The sequence below is a fragment of the Elaeis guineensis genome, chromosome 6, assembly GCF_000442705.2.
Source record: "Elaeis guineensis isolate ETL-2024a chromosome 6, EG11, whole genome shotgun sequence".
NCBI lineage: Eukaryota > Viridiplantae > Streptophyta > Magnoliopsida > Arecales > Arecaceae > Elaeis > Elaeis guineensis.
The window spans coordinates 22948305-22965613 of NC_025998.2; the positions used below are offsets into that span (position 1 = coordinate 22948305).

The 17309-nt window shown below is 36.6% G+C and overlaps 2 protein-coding genes across 3 annotated transcripts in view; one reads left to right on the forward strand and one right to left on the reverse strand.

Moving 5' to 3' along the window:
• The first annotated feature begins 3270 nt into the window (after positions 1 to 3270).
• LOC140858535 (sugar transport protein MST6-like) overlaps positions 3271 to 17309 on the forward strand; it is a 153528-nt gene continuing 139489 nt past the window's right edge. Inside the window, exons 1-3 of one of the 2 annotated variants that reach the window (XM_073259354.1) lie at positions 3271 to 3547; positions 3631 to 3953; positions 5201 to 5830. In XM_073259354.1, the coding sequence (XP_073115455.1) occupies positions 3415 to 3547; positions 3631 to 3953; positions 5201 to 5830 (1086 nt within the window). In that variant the 5' untranslated portion in view covers positions 3271 to 3414. The remainder of the gene's footprint in view (positions 3548 to 3630; positions 3954 to 5200; positions 5831 to 17309) is intronic. The other variant, XM_073259353.1, reaches the window with a different exon arrangement.
• On the reverse strand, positions 13883 to 16141 carry LOC140858604 (uncharacterized). Its single transcript, XM_073259809.1, is given in 2 exon segments — positions 13883 to 14493; positions 14737 to 16141. Coding segments are annotated over 2 exon segments (393 nt in total). The 5' UTR covers positions 14959 to 16141; the 3' UTR covers positions 13883 to 14322.

Sequence of the window (17309 nt, forward strand, 5' to 3'; positions counted from 1 at the left end):
TCTTGTATATTATGCAGGGCTAGTATTAATGATAGGAGTTTTTAGATAAAATGTAACAACTCAAGATCTCATTTAGAGAAGCCAATCAAAAGGTATTATTTAGGCTTCTTAGTTCTGTATAACTGTCCAAGATCTATCCAATGCATAGCTAATATGAGACTACATAGTCACATGGGTCCTCACATATTTCCTTCATTTAGATCCTAGCATTCTTGCTGGGCTAAAGACTCAAATTCATTCAAATTTAATCATAATTCAGATAAATTTAATCATAAATACTACGATCAACTCCTGATCAACTTAAATCAACCCTACTGCAATGTTTAGTAGTATATATGTGTGTTGGGCTAAGTTTGCTCTGAAACCATTTTTGTAATAATCTAAAATCTCATTTAAAAATTAAAACTAGTTGGAAAATATTATTTGGACTCTTTAACTTTATTTCAGTACCTAAGGTCTTCTTGCACAGGTCCTCACATAAAGGCTTTGGTTGTGTAGAGTTTTTCATTTGCTATATGGATATTGGTATTGATAAAGCTAGTATTAACAATGAAAGTTTCTTATTGATTATTATTAAAGTTTATTATTTAATATATAATAAAAATCTATTTGAAGCCTTGCATCTATCATAATTTATTATGCTACTATATTATATTTTAAAATTAATTGAAGAAAAAGAACTAAGAGAACCATACCCGATGCATCATATAGGTTATATATTAGTTTATTTCGAGAGTATAACATAATAGTGGATTTTCTGGCCAGTGTGGCATGGGTTTATAGGGCAGTCAAGCATCCGGAAGGATTCCTTTCTCCCCAAGTATGTTATTTTCCTTAAGCTAATGCTCTATTGTTTCTTTTCCATGAGAGTTAACGCTTGTCTCGTGGAAAAAATAATATAAATATTATAATGAGTGAAATGCTACTTTATAAGAAGAGCCCTTGGGAGATTTAGAGAATTAAAGGATCCACTAGACTTCGGATTCTCTCTGAGGCCGACTGAAGGATAAGACTACCAAAGTCCTTTCTTTAAACCCCCATCAGAGGAATGTCCATCGAAGGCCATCGAAGATCCACTGCTGTCGCTTGATCATCGGAAGATCTTGCGAAGAAGATGACATAGAGAGAAGAGCGTCATCGGAGATGGTGAGCGGTGAGATGGGAGTGGTTCTTGATGACTGGTGAGGAGGCGGAGAGCATCGACGGTGGAGAAGAGTGGGTGCCCGACAGGAGCGCAAGTAAAAAATATGGCAGCGAGGATGTTGCTGGCATCGGATTCGATAGTAAGGTCGGCAATCTGGACGGACGGTAGGGTCGCTGAAGAGCTTGTAGAGGGAGGCCTCGAAGCTGGAGAGGGTGACACTGACGAGGAGGGTATTGGAGGCGCAGGTGCAGCGCTATCGATGGAGAGGATGTGGACCCATCCGACGGTAGCGGAGGCTTTGAGGGGTGATGGGGTGACACGCGACAACAGTAGCAGAAGCCTTGAGGGGCAACGGCGACAGTGGAAGCTTTGAGGGGTGATGGGGTGTCTCCAACGGTCCGATGGGGTTCCAAGCTTCTAGCCCAGCGGTAAGGAAGGGGCGAAGGGCTAAGTCTTCGTGTGGGCCCCTCTTTTTTTTTAGTAGTGTGTTGGAAGAAATAAAGAGGCCCGTGGTTTTTTTTGGGGCTTTCCGAGAGATCGAGATGCTGCCGCCTGTCTCCCTTAATTCTCTCACTTCTCTAGTTGAGTATCAATTTTCAATTAATCAATAAAAATATGCTTTAACAATTATATTTTTTTATAAAATTAACTATTTATTTTAATTTATAATATTTATTTTTTAATTTTTAATTTTTTGCTTTTCTTCTTAGTAGAAAAATTCTAAGATTTCAACTCATATTTTCTGATTTCTGTACTCCTGCACAAGGTAATCAGTTTCAGTTGATTATTCATCTCATTTACAATCAGCATTCAACAATCAGATAGTATCGTTCCATTCTTCATAGATTTTACTTTATTTTATTTAAAATTTATTGTTCTAATCTTTGCATTCAACAATTAGATTTTTTTTATTATTCTAACTTTCACATCTCATTTGTAGATTTTTTTTAAATTTGAAATCTTACTTAAGATCAACAATGTCTCAAAAATAAATTAAATAGATTGACTATATTATTAATTAAAAAAATACTAGAGAAATTTGATTATAAAAATTTAATTAAAAATTTTATATCTCAAAAAATTAAAAAAATAAAATTTTAATAAAAAAATTATATAAATTTTAATAAAAAAAATTATTTTAATATTTAACTTTAAGCCTCCATATATATTAAGCTGCTCCTGATTCTCTCTCATGCTCTATAATCTCCGGCTAATGTAACAAGGACATCAAGCGTAGTTGGAGTGCCCTTTTCTATCTTCAAATTAAGCATATAGTCAAAAATTTTATTATTTTAGTAATCCATTATTAATCGATCATTCGAATTTGGTTCAATCTCGTCATTGTTAACATGATTGACTTTTAATAGCTGTCCAACATACAAAATCCACTAAAAGTAACAACCAAATGGGATCAACAATCCACATATGAGCTAAAACTTCTGGGTTTTGAATAAGAAAACAGACACAATGCATTCCATCAGGTGCATTCCGCATGTGTGATACACAAAATGTATATATTGGAGGAGGAAAAATCAAATGGATGGTGCTGTTCTGTATACCAACTGTATTACGATCTTTTATTTTATAATTTTTTTAATCTTCAATAAAGATGGGATGGACTCCTGGCTGCCTCTCATTTAAAAAAAAAAAAAAAAGGAAAAACAAAATCAAATGGATGGTCAGGACATGCGGCACATGTATAATATATAATTTAGGGCTCGAGAGAGAAGCAAGTACAAGCAAACTCAATGAATGTGGATGTGGTTGACCTTGTGACACTCGGATAGATTAACGCTCGTCGGTTGTGGTCACGTTATCGAAAGAATAAACGTAACTGTTTTTGGACATACTTACCGAAGCTGTCGTAAGTACCAAGAGGCCAGTTTGGGAAATTCCGAATTCTTTTAAGCCACCGATCAATTAGGATGTCGGCAAAACGAGATTAGCGAGTATCCAATTAACGAAGGGAATCACTGATTGGACCAAATCGACGGTCAACATCCGATCACGCTGCAAGCCCATCTCACACATTCCCAAATCGGCGATTGGGAGATCCGAATCGCGCCGTCCGCCAACCGGATATGGCCGCCCGTTCACCCAATATTTTCGCATCACTTTTTTGACTCCTTTCTTCTGTGAAAATCTCCATCCCCATCCCCTCTTCTCAAGCTCTCCTCCCGCACTCTCTCCTCTCTCTCTCTTTCTCTCGATCTTCCGTGTGGCTAGAGTCAGCGCTTCATGTAGTCCAAGGAGGTTGGAGGTCTTCGGCGATGGCGGGAGGAGCGATCGTGAGCACCGGGGCGCCGAAGGATTATCCCGCGAAGCTGACCTTCTTTGTGTTGTTCGCCAGCGTCGTCGCGGCGACCGGCGGGCTCATCGTCGGCTATGATATCGGAATCTCCGGTAAAAAAATAAGCTCTCCTTGTTTGGGGATGTTTCAGGGTTTCCATGGGTTAATTTGTTTTTGGTTGGATTCTGTTTCCTAGGTGGGGTGACTTCGATGGATTCGTTTCTTTCCAAGTTCTTCCCGTCGGTGTATCGGAAGGAGAAGGAGAACCAGAGCACGAACCAGTACTGCAAGTTCGACAGCCAGGTGCTGCAGATGTTCACATCGTCGCTGTACCTGGCAGCGCTGATCGCGTCCTTCTTTGCGTCGTCGGTGACGAGGATGTTCGGCCGGAAGTGGTCGATGTTCGGCGGCGGGATCACCTTCCTCGTCGGCGCCGCCCTCAATGGCTTCGCCCAGGACGTCCTCATGCTCATCCTCGGCCGCATCCTCCTCGGCATCGGCGTGGGCTTCGCCGGTCAGGTATTAAAAAAAAAAAATTTAGAATTTCTAAGACCGGAAAAGAAAGTGCTTCTTTTTTTTTTTTTTTTTCTTTTTTGAGTTCTGTATTTTTTTTCTTATTTCCGATAAAGGAAAAAAAAAGTTCCAGCCTGGGAGAAAAAGTTTTTTTTTTCTCGGTGACATATTTACCGGTCTTTATTTTTGAATATTGTTTTGGGATATTTGGTTGATAATAATAATTTTAAAATAGAAGAACCTCAAGCGAGAGAGAAGATCCGAATGGTTGTCACATTGTGGCCCCACGCCAGTTCTTTGTCCATCGACTGCTTACTTTCTGGTGAAAGAATATTAAAATATAGAATATATAGAGTATATTTAATAATAAAAAATCATTTTAATATTACTGCTCTGTCATTATTAGAGACCGATGCTGTCATCACGTTATCATAACCGCAGTGGAAATATCATCCTCAAGGCATCACCTTTTTGTCTCCTTGAACCAGTGCTCTGCTGTCTGCCTTCGAACGGCAAATACTCTTTTAGCACGTTGGACTGTCTGAATTTCTTTATTGTTCGATTTTTTTATTGATTGTTTTTTTTTTTTTTTTCATTGAGTGATTGCTCTTCAGAAATAGACACCAAATCCCAAACGATATAAAAGGAGTCAGAAATCAGAATCAATCAACCGGGCTTGGAGTCCAGCCCAAACTCTTTTTAGGAGAATTTTTAAAAACCTTTGTCTTTTTATTTTTGGGGGCATTATATTTATGGCCACTTTTTTTTTAAGACAAATTACAATCTTTCGCTTTGTCTTTATATCCTTAATTTTTTACTGAAATTATTTATTATAATATAAAATTGGAGGAGGGCGCTGTTATTATCCTAGGAGAGAGAGAGAGCGAGCTGCAATATAGCTTTTTTTATTTATATAATATATTTTGTTTTTGATATAATATCTTTAATGACTAAAATGCCCTCCAATGCATTTGTTTATACGACATGCTTATTTTATTAATTTTATTACACTTTCAATTTATAACTTCTTTTGGATCACTTTTTTAGACTAATATTTAAAAAAGTAACAACTCTTCGTGATTATATTGCAAAATCATCTATCTATCTACATGATTCCTGCTTTAGAGGATGCTTCTTTAATTTCTCATGCGCATATATGGAGACTATTAAACGTCTTCCTATTTACAAAGCCCTAATCTTGTTTTTCTTTTGTATCTTATACTATTGTGTCTTCTCGATGGTGATGATTACAGTCCGTTCCGATATACCTTTCTGAGATGGCCCCAGCTCGAATGCGCGGAATGCTCAACATCGGCTTTCAATTCATGATCACCATCGGCATCCTCGCCGCCAATCTCATAAACTATGGAACATCCGAGATCAAAGGCGGATGGGGCTGGCGCATAAGCCTTGGCCTTGCTGCCGTCCCCGCTAGCATCATCACCGTCGGCTCGTTATTCCTTCCTGATACCCCGAACTCCCTAATCGAGCGTGGCCACGCTGATGAGGCCACGCGCATGCTCCGCCGCATTCGTGGAACCCATGACGTCCATGAGGAGTACAACGATCTCGTTGCTGCCAGCGAGGTGGCGAAGCTAGTGAAGCACCCATGGAGAAACATTCTTAAGCGGAAGTACCGCCCTCAGCTTATTATGACCATCCTCATTCCCTTCTTCCAGCAGCTAACTGGCATTAATGTCATCATGTTCTATGCTCCCGTGCTCTTCAAGACCATCGGATTTGGAGGCAATGCATCACTTATGTCAGCCGTTATCGTAGGGCTGGTTAATGTGTTTGCTACCATAGTCTCTATCGTCACCGTCGACAAGCTTGGCCGGCGGAAGCTTTTCTTGCAGGGTGGATCGCAGATGCTTGCTTGTCAGGTATGTTAACAACCTGTTCCTGAAGTATATAGTCATGGATTGCATAAATGTTGGATTTTAAAATCTTTTATTGAGGTTGCTGCACTACTAGTAATGACATTATTAGAATTCAAACAGTAACTTGTCTTATTACCCAAAAAAAAAAGAGTGGCTTGTCTTTTTGGGTTGAAGTTTCTGTAAGGATGGCTTGGGTTAAATTTCTTAGAAAGGTAGGTCTTTTGGTGCTATTTATTTCCCAGTCTTCCTGTGGATCCATAGGGCATGTTATGCTGTAATTTGCGATCCCTAACACGATGTTGGCGAATGTTAAAATGCCAATTATAACACCAACCTGCGATTCCCCATTGGAGCGCATTATCCAGGCATTTCGTTAAGGGACGACATTCCCAGGCCATGAATCCCCATAGAAGCATACCATGTAGGCATTCCATTAAGGAAATAACGCATACCCAAATCCCTTCTTCTGTATTTGGTTATTTCCTTCCTTGAAAGAAGCCTTCAAAAAGATCCCTCTGCTTATTCCATCAATTCCTAAAAAAAGCCCATAAAGAATTCTCTCCACTCAATTTCATCGTTCTCTTTTCATCTATTGTTTAAAAAAATCTTTAGAATCTTAATCCTAAATCTATATCTTTATTTTTCTTTTCTAGATTATTAAGAATCTACAGAAAATCTGTTCATACTTTTTTTCAACATTTTCTTTTCCTACAACATTAAAAAACTATAAAAATCTCTGCGACACTCTGTTTACCATTCTCTTTGCATCTATGATGAAATTGTGTAGAGAAATCTCTCACATACTCTATTTCATCATTCACTTTTTTTCTTTCTATTGAAAAATCTGTAAAGATTTTCCTCACCTGCTCTGTTACACTGTTCTGTTATCTTACCTTATTAAAAAAATCTGTAAAAGGAATTCCTAGATAACTCTATTTCACCATCACCTTTTCTTCCTTTAGAGACAGAAATTTCTAAAAAAAAATCCATCCCTACTTTTCAAACAGTCTCATCCACCATTTAAATAGTCATGACTTCAAAGGATGTAAGCAACCCGGTTTTCATGGCTATGCTCTTATGGTAGTGAAGCTCACATCATGTTCATCTCGCAAGATAACTCTCAATCATATTTACAATGAAATAGTGGAGAGGTGGAAATATCTATCTCCTACAATAATAGATGTAAAAATCTATGTTGCAAATAATGCAGAATGCTTGTTACGCTAATGGACAATAAAGATGTTAGAAACATGTATGAAATACATGTTCATATGAATTTTGGTACTTCTTTTTTTGGTATTCTGCTTTTTAATTAGTCTTGTTGTAAGTATGTAGTGGCTTCCTATGCACACCATGCAAGGATAGTGGTCTATCCTAGAATGTTGAGCATATACGCTCTTGCAAAAATACCCCAAAGAGTAGTTCCATCTTGTTTTATCTCCTTTAATAGCTTAAGTAATTTTGATTGAGTTGTCGAAGAAATAAGAGCCACAACTGATGAGAAATCAAGATGAAGAAACACTTTGAATGCTTGGAAGTGCTCCATAGAGGATGTTGGTCCGGAGTCAAGGATGTAGAAATCTTTTGTGACATAATTCACAACTTCTACATCGCATATTATAAGGATTTTGTGTTTGTGAAGAATGAGCATCAATGTGTGATCATGGCATATTCATGCTTCTTGACTTGGGAATCATCATACATTCACAATTAAAATAATGAACTGTGATCATGCTTGTGGAGAAGTTTGCAAGTTCAGTTTCACTCTAAGACTTCGAAGCATTGGGTTTCTAACATTGTGAAAGATTAACTTCAAGATGTGCCATTATATAGGTTGATTGATATAGTAAAAGATATTCATCGAGAATATGGTGTGGAATTGCCATATCATTGAGCTTGGCAAGGGAAGAAGGTGTGAAGGAGCTTTATAGTCACAAATCATTATCTTATAATCGGATATGCTGGTATTGCGATGTTATTTTTTAGACCAATCCTGATAGCATAGAGTATAAAACCAATGAAGGTCGATACACACTCCGTTCATTTCATGCTTCAATAAAGAATTTTATAAATGATATAGCATTTTCATGGATGAAACATTTATAATGCATAAGAATGGAGTACTACTTGACACCACTTGCAAAGATGCAAATAATATGTTCCTCATAATATATGGTGTGGTTGATATAGAGATAGATGATATTGGAAGTAATTTTATTAAATGCTGCTGTCCATTCTCCAAGGTTGAATGTTGTTCTAAAGCTAATTAGCAAACTAATAGCAGATGCTCCAAAAATAAGGAAATTTCTTATGCATCAGAAGTTGGAGCATTGCCCCAATACACTTTTTTCCAGGTCCACGCTAGAGGATCATGACATTTAATGTGGCAAAGTTTTTAACTATTGGATTCTGGAGGCTTGACATCTTCCTGTATTACAGATGATTGATAATATCAGGCTCCAAATTATGTAATTGGTGCATGATCGATGGAATCGAGGTTACAATATCCAAACCCATTTTCGCCCTAATTTTGAGAAAAGTCTTTTAGAGAAATATAGAAGAGAGATGGAGGTTGTCTGTGTTTATGTCAATTATCATAATATTCACGTAAAGGATATGGACTACTCATTCAAGTTTGATCTCTGGAATGTACATGCTTTTGTGGCGAATGGTGAATCTTCCGAGTGACATATAAACATGCATGTACATTGAGAAGACTGATAGCTCATTGTACAACTTCACCAACCATTGTTTCAGGCTGAAAACTATAGAGCAGTATATGTTGAAGCCATTAATCTAATTTTGATATTGAGGAGCTCCTAAATGCCTCAGACAATATTCAAATTCTACTTTTTCTCTCATGAAGACTCATCTAGGCAGGCCTAGGAATAAGAGAAGACCTTCACAAGTAGAGTCATCACGGCCTATAATATGTGGGTGTTGTAGGAAGCATGGGTACAATAGAAGAATTTGTAATGAGGTCATTAAGTAAATAATATGTGGTAGGTCATTTTGTAAGAAGTAGATTTCTAGACATGACGTGCATAATGAATTTTTGAGATGGTGTGAAATTGCAAGTTTATGTGAGCTTGTAAAGTCTGAAAATATCTCTAATTTTTTGCTGTTCATGTGCTTCTCATTTGAACTTAAAGGCTTTTCTTTTCTTTTTTTTTTTACTTTTACCGTTTAATAGGTTTTCGATTTCAACCTCCTTTAATGGACGGATTCTTTTGGTATATTGCTCTACCTGCGATCATCTTTTTTCAAGCAATGGTTCATCAACACACTCAAATATTTCTTCGTATGGTCTGATACAAAGATGTTTCTTCAGTTTTATAGTTTATTTATGATGCATGCTCACCGCTCATTGAGGAGTTCTAACTTAGGTTGGACCAATTTCTATGGTATATTACCCTACCTAAGAGTTGCCCTTTTCGGATAATGATTCATCGGCATGCTAGAATATCTCTCTGTATGATCTGATTCAGAGATATTTCTCTTACTTCACAGTTTTTTTACGATGCAAGCTCACCCTTCGAGGCAAAGTTCTAGCTTAGATTGGATCGAATCGCATGGTATATTGCTCTACTGAGATTCGGCCATTTTTCAAGTAATGGTTCACCGGCATGCTTGAATATTTCTCCATATGATCTGATACGAAGATGTTTCTTTGGCCTTGTAGTTCATTTATGATGCATGCTTGCCCCTTGTGGAGGAGCTCTAACTTAGATTGGATCAGTTCCCATGCTATAGTGCCCTAATTGAGATCGGCCCATCCCGAGCAACGATTCACTGGCATGCTCGAATATCTTTCCATATGTGATATGAAGATGTTTCTCTTGCTTCATGGTTGAGTTCCAACAGTCTATCATTCATAAGCCATCAGTGACTAGAAAAGAAGGGAACATGTCAAAGCCATCTGACAAACATAAATTCCTAGTACTCGAATTGTAAGAGTCAACACCTTTCTCCTTGAGATAATTTGCATCAGATTGGATGATAGAGAATGATGGATATTAGTTTTAAATAGGGTCATCACGTTCAAGCATGCAATATGTTAGCATATGGTAGACATAACAGCCTGACGAAGTACAAACTGACTATATGACTTTATCAACAATTTCAGATAGATTATACATATCTCATTTTGTCAATGACATTGAGCTAACTAAATACAAGACCAATACATACCTCATTTTGTTAATGACTTTATTAACAAAATGTACAGGTGAGGCAATTCTGCGCCTTACCATGTTTACAATGTTTGTTGCTCCTTAGTTATCCTCATAACACAAACCTGTTCTTGAATCCCTGTTCTGTAGGGAGGCCAATACATCTCCATTTCACTAAATAAAAGGCCAATACATCTCCAATTCACTAAATAAAAAAGTTTAAAAAAAATGACAACAAACACTATGAGCATCAATACTTGGTAGATTTGGTGGAAAAGAACGTGATAGAGCCTAGCTTTAAAAGGTTCTTATAGCAGGTTCACTGCAAATGGTTCTTGTAACAAGTTCATTGTACCTATAGCCTAAGAGAGGAGAGAAGAAAACGAGCATCCATCACAAAGTCTCATGAGATCACTTCATCATGATCTGTTCTGCCACCATACTTGTTCAACCAGCAAAGGGAAATTTGGATTGAAAAAGGATAGAGAATCCAAACCAAATGTATGGAGAAAACCATCAAAAACATCTACTAAACTTAAGCTTTTTAAATTGATTACCTATCTATTTGCCCCTGGTCCAATTGATGGGCCTTATGTCTGTAGGTGGCACCAAGATCCAGGAGGATACTTGGACTCGATGTTGACTATTTTGGCCAGTACAAGTAAGAGATAGATAGGATCTAAAAGTAAGATCCATCATATCAAGAAGTCAAATCATATACCAAATTTTAGGAGGCTATAACTTGGTCATATGATGATGATTTTTTTTTTAAAAAAAATTGAATATCTTCTTAAGATTTACAACTTTGGGCCAACCTCTTAAGGGCCAAATCAGACAAAAATTTCATTGTTTGAGCCTCAAAAAGGGCTGGTCAAATCGAAACTTTTCTTTTCAAAAGAGATTTTGATTGAAGATTATCTTCCAATCCATAAAAAACTAGATAGAGCAATAGAAGACAAAGTTGATGTACAAATTTAGATCTATCCTTTATAAAATTTTAGTATTTTTTAAGATTTTTATATTTATCATATTTTTTTAGAGATCTAGTCCTGTTTGAACTAGGAAAAAAAATCCAACTCAAATTATTCAATGGTTGATGTCCTTATAGAAGAAAAGAAGAGGAATCCGAATCCAATTTGTGCAAGGGCAAAGCTCATTATTATAAATAGAGGCTATGTACTTTAATTTATGGTATGGAGAATCAATTAATAAAAGAAAAAGGGACTTAAACCCTACTTTCACAATTCTTCCATCTTCTTCTACTTTTCTTTTGAGAGATTTGAGTTATACAGGTTGCAAAAAATCTTTCTTCTCTTCGATCGGATTATATTGGTATCAGAGTTTAGGTCCTCTATATCTATGGAGAGTCTTAGCGTATGGTCCAGATATCTGAGCAGTACAAGTAGTTGAGAGAAAAGCTATTCATGCTTGAAGTACATCGAAAGATAAAGGCGAGTATGGCTACTAGTTCTTCCTTAGTGAATAATGAGATGAAGGTATGTCTCATATAATTGGAGAAGAAGATTATCCAACTCACTAGGATTATCTTCAAATTGGTGATATTTTCAACGCAAGCACAAGCACCAACAATCCCTACCACAAAGCTATCTTCTATGTCTAGAGATCAAAATCCACTATCTAGCAAGGAAGACTAATGTTGAAAACTATCTCCAAGCCAAGCTGAGTGGTTCAATTGCGAGATAGAGAAGCAGACATTTCTCCACCTTCAGTTTTGATTTAGCAGTAGCTAAATCCTCTAAACAAGGGGGACTTTGATCCAAGAGGATTTTCAAACTTAATGTTGACCATTTTGATCGCTACAAGTAAGAGCTGGATAGGGTCCAAAAGCAAGATCCATCGTATTAGGAAGCCGAATTGCATGTCAAACTTCAGAAGACCAAAACTTAGTCATACGATGTCTGACTAAGATGATTTTTTTTTTAATTGGATATCTTTTAGAGATTTAAAGCTTTGGACCAGCCCCTTAAGAGATTAAATTGGGCCAAAATTCCATCATTTGGACCTCGAAATGACCGGTGAAATGGAAACTTTTCTTTTCGAGAAAAATTTTGACTGATATTTATCTTTCAATCCATGAAGAACTAGGTGGAGTAATAAAAGGTATAGTTGATGTAGGGGGCAAGATCTATTCTCTATAAAATTTTAGTATTTTTTCATGATTTTTTATCTTTATCATATTTTTTAGAGATCTAGTCTTATTTGAACTGGTAAGAGGAATTCAACCCAAATTGTTAGGTGGTAGATATCCTTCTAGAAAATAAAAAGAGGAATCGGATCTGAATTATATAAGGACGAATCTTACTATTATAAATAGGGGCTATATACTTCAATTGATGGTATAGAGAATCAATTAATGAAAGAAAAGGGGACCTAAGTCCTACTTTCGCATTTCTTTCATCTTCTTATACTTTTCTTTTAAGAGATTCGAGTTGAGTAGGTTGGAAAAAATCTTTCTTCTCCTCAATCAAATGCACCAACACCCACATTTACAAAATTGTAGTTTATTTACAAAATTTTAGTTTATCTCATTTTCAATGAGATAATTATACATATCTCATTTTCAATGAGATATGCTATTGTTATACACTCATTATATGTTATTTTAAAAAATATGTTTTTTTTTTTTCATTTTTCAATTGCTTTGCTTATGGATGTGAGCTTTTAACCACCCAAGATAAAACAATATGATGCTTCTGTTTGTAAGAGGAGAAATATATTGGTTGCTCACTGGTAATATTGAATTCTTTAAAACAATTGTACATATATCACTTATACAAGTGATTATAACTTAGCCATTTCTTGCACCTAGAAGTAGCGACTCTAGAGGTTCAGGTTCTAACTTATGTATTATGCTATTGGAGCAACATTAAGAAAGGTAAGAATATAACTACCTTTAGAGGACTTGTTGCAAATCGACACAATTGGAGATGAATTGTTGCAATATAGCATATCTAATTAGATATTTATTGGTTTATGGCACACAATTAGAGCTACATGCACATAGTTAACATCCCTCAACACACATTTAGTAGCTACATGCATATAGTTAATATACTCCAACACAGTTAATATTCTCCAACACACAGTTAGTAGCTACATGCACATAATATACCACAGAGCACAATAGATACATTTAGCAGTCAAGGTGGTTCATCCAATGAGGACAATGGTCTACCAGCACGCTCGAATATCTCTCCGTATGGTCTAATATAGAGATATTTCTTCGGCTTCATCTTTCATGTGCGATGTGTACTCACCTCTCATGGTGGAGTTTTGGCTTCGTTTGGACCAGTGATGCATTGCTCGACTCTCTTGGGCATCGGTCTATTGGCACTCTCTAATATCTCTTTATACAATCTGATACAAAAATATTTCTCCAGCTTTATAGTTCATTTGCGATGCATTCTCGCCCCCTATGGGAGTTATGTTGAACCGGTTCCTACCTATACATAGTTAATATCACCCAACATATGGTTAATATCTCCCAACATAATTAATATCACTTGGCATATAATTAATATCCCTTAGCATACAATTAATCCCTACCTGGACACAGTTAATATACCTCAGTACATGGTTAATATCCCCCAACACACAGTTAGTAGCTACATGTACACAGTTAATATACTACATTACACAGTTAATATCCTCCAGCATACAGTTAACCCTCGCATGCACATAGTTAATATTCTCCAGCACATAGTAGATATATGTACATAGTTAATATACCACAGTACACAATTAATATCCCTTAGTACACAGTTAATAGCTACGTGCATACAGTTAATATACCACAAATATACAGTTCATATTCCCTGGCACACATCAATATGTACATGCACATAGTTAATATATCCTAGTAAACAGCTAATATATCTGTTGTTGACATAGTTAAAGTAACCTGCACACATTAATTAATCTCTCTTTCTACACATTCACATTCTGGCTGTACATAGTTAAGATACCGACGCATGCATTTATCAAGGCAAAGTATCCTTGTACAATCAATATACATTTATCAACTAAGCATTTGCAACATAAGTTAATCATTTGTCAACATACCATTTGGAGCTAATACTCAAAATATATCAATGTAACAATGTTATATTAGACAAATGAGGTATAAAGATACAATGTTATATTACACAACATACTCAATCTGTTGCTATGTTATATTACACAACTGAGAGATAAAGTTGCAATACTATATTACACAATATGCTCTAATATCTCATGCTTGATACTGCTATTACCATGCCCAAAACCTGTCATAGGTAACACAGTGACCACTATCACAAACTACTACAAAACCTCATTCTTTATCACACATTTATATGTTTTGGGAACTTGGGATATGGTCTTTGCCTTCTTTGTAGGCCTTCTTTTTCATGCTTTTAATTTCACTCACTGACATAAGGATGCAAATTTGGTGGTGGTACCTTCCTCACGCTCAACTTCAACCGCCAAAGTGACCTAATAAGAACAAACATAGTTTGAAATAAGAATTCATTGTACACCACAACAGCATATATTTGCCCAAGAAAACAAAAATATCTCTATGACATCTGCACTATCATGTACATCCTGAGGCTCCAATTCAGTTGGATGAGGCTCTTCACCTATTATACAATGCTCCAACCTTATCTAATAATTAAGATTATGTAGGTCATACATAAAGGCACATCACAAGATGAGGTTGGTACTAGATTTTCAAACTTTGCTTATCTCAATATGACATGCAATCCTATCACCAATATCATCAGTTGTCGTGAGAGCCTTGTCTTGGAGGATCTTCTCAATGCACAACACTCTCCTATTGAAGAGAACCATCCATGTGTCCTTTTTGACATCGCCAATTGTTTGAGGGTCCTCAAATCTGAAGCTATGTGCCATCAAGGACCTCTCAACCAATCTCATATGTCTCTCTAAACATTTCATCGAATGTCACTCGCTCAGGCTCGATGATGGTATTTGAAACAAAACAAATCATCATATTAAGTCCATGGATTTAATAGTGTGTGGTGAGGACATAAATGTGTTCATACATAGAATATGTGTGTAGAGAGGATATTAGTGTGTGCCACTTCGAGATAAATATATGCAAACAAATAATAGGTGTGTGCACCATCGAAATAATTGTTCAGAACATGATAGGTGTGTGCTTGGTGGACATAAATGTGTGTCGATATATAACAGGTGTGTGCCATATGGAAATAAATGCGTGCCATATGGACATAATTGTGTACTACAAGGAAATAAGAGTGTGAAGAGATAGAAGATGCATGCATGGAAATTGGACATATGTATCAGGTGCAAATAAAGGTGTGCACAAACATAACAGGTGTGCCGAGTACAAGTAATTGTGCGTAGAATGGATATTGGTGTGTGCCACTTGGAGATAATTGTGTGCATAATGTTACTCAGTGTGTGTAGAGACCTCTCCTTTCTCTTGTACCTTCTCATCTCTTCTCTCATCTCTCGTCTCCTCCCTTGTGCCCTTCCTTACGAGAGAAGGTACAACTTTTCCCTAGTCTCTAGCTTTTCGATCATCTGACATGGACAAAAAAATTAAAATACACATCAATTTGAAATAATTGTGATGATAGATACAGAAAAAATTTAAGTATACCTCAAATCTTTTTGTTTTCTTTATAACTTTAGTGATCGTCTTCATCTTAAGAGAGAATGGGACATTGCTCTAATGCAGGAGTTGTGGATACATGAATGGCAGCCGATGGCTTCCCAGAAGGCTGTTGGCATACTCCATAGCCCCTACAAAAAAACTAATGTAGCATGATATTTGAAGCCAATCCATCTTCAACAATTAAATTACAAATAAACATGAAGATGCTTACCACTAGAGCGATCATGTAGCTATTATATATGCACCAGTCCTTGCCGATCAGGTTTCTTCTCCTTACACTCTCTGCTAGATTGGGTATTTGCTAGCTAAGGAAAGCGAAAATCACAAGACCCCAACCAAGTTTTGCCGTATCAATCGGTACGGTATCATACCGACATGCCGTATAGTGCCATACCAGCATACCATACTGTATTGGTATCGAACCTGTATGTTGTACCATACATATCGACACTCAATACACCGAATTTTATCACATCTTAGCGCAAACTAACACTGTAATAGGATAATACTGGTATGGGGTTTGGTACCGAGGCAACAAACCTTGACCCTAATCATACGATGTTAAGTAGTCCAAATCATCAACATATGTACATAATGCCTTAAGAATATGGTAGTACATGGTTGGGAAGAGGATAGTTGTAAAAATATAGTATCCATAATTGTGTGAGATCCTCTACATTTTGCAACCTAGACTGTCCAATCAGGCTTTTTAGTTGATTTTTTATTGCATCCCTAGGAGCAATGTTGTGGTCACCATCAAAACATCGGATGATGAGTTAGGATTGAGCCTTTTTGTCTCTTTGTAGTTTGATGTCATCACCAGTAACTTTCAAACCAAGGATGTGGACAAAGTCAATCCCCAAAAAAGGCACTAGCACCTAATCAAACTAGAAACCCTCCTCATTCAGAAGTAAAGCAAAGTATCAAAGGGTGGCCTGCGCTGATTGATATACAGAAGTCCTAGCAAATGCTTGAATTGGGTCCAGTCAACCTTTGCTTTTGCTCTTCAGACATGGGCTCAACGAGGGTGACTATGAGCTTAATGAAGTGCTTGAAGGAGCACCTTCTCCTCAAGCTCAGAGCATTCTTTCCCTTTTTAGATTCCATGGTGCTCTTGTTTAGCCTTGCCATCTTCAATCTTTGCATCGCAAATCATATTCAAACAAAACTTATTATTTGCAACAGCATCACAAAAATAAGGCCATAAACTCTCAACAATCCTAAACTTGGAATTGCTATTGTTTCAATCTAGAAGTCCTTGCAATCCATTTTCATTGTAGTGCAACTCTTTAGTGCTTCAAAAGCATTTGCCCATTCAACCATCAAAAAAAGCATTTGCCCATCATCAATGCCTCATCTGACTTTGCTAGTGACAATTCTAGGATTTTCAGTAACTTGTACATTTGGTGCAGATGACAATATAATATAAAAACACTCCTGTTTAGAGAAGTTAGTATGTTGACATCATCTAGCATCAGATAATAGCATAACATAAACATTTCAACGTGATCCTGCAATTGAAGAGCACAAGGTGGTGGGGGAAATCAATTAGAGTTTTATTATTATTATTATTATTATTATTATACAATTGCATAGACACCACAACTAAGATTCAACTATGAAGATTATTGCATTCTTCAAAACA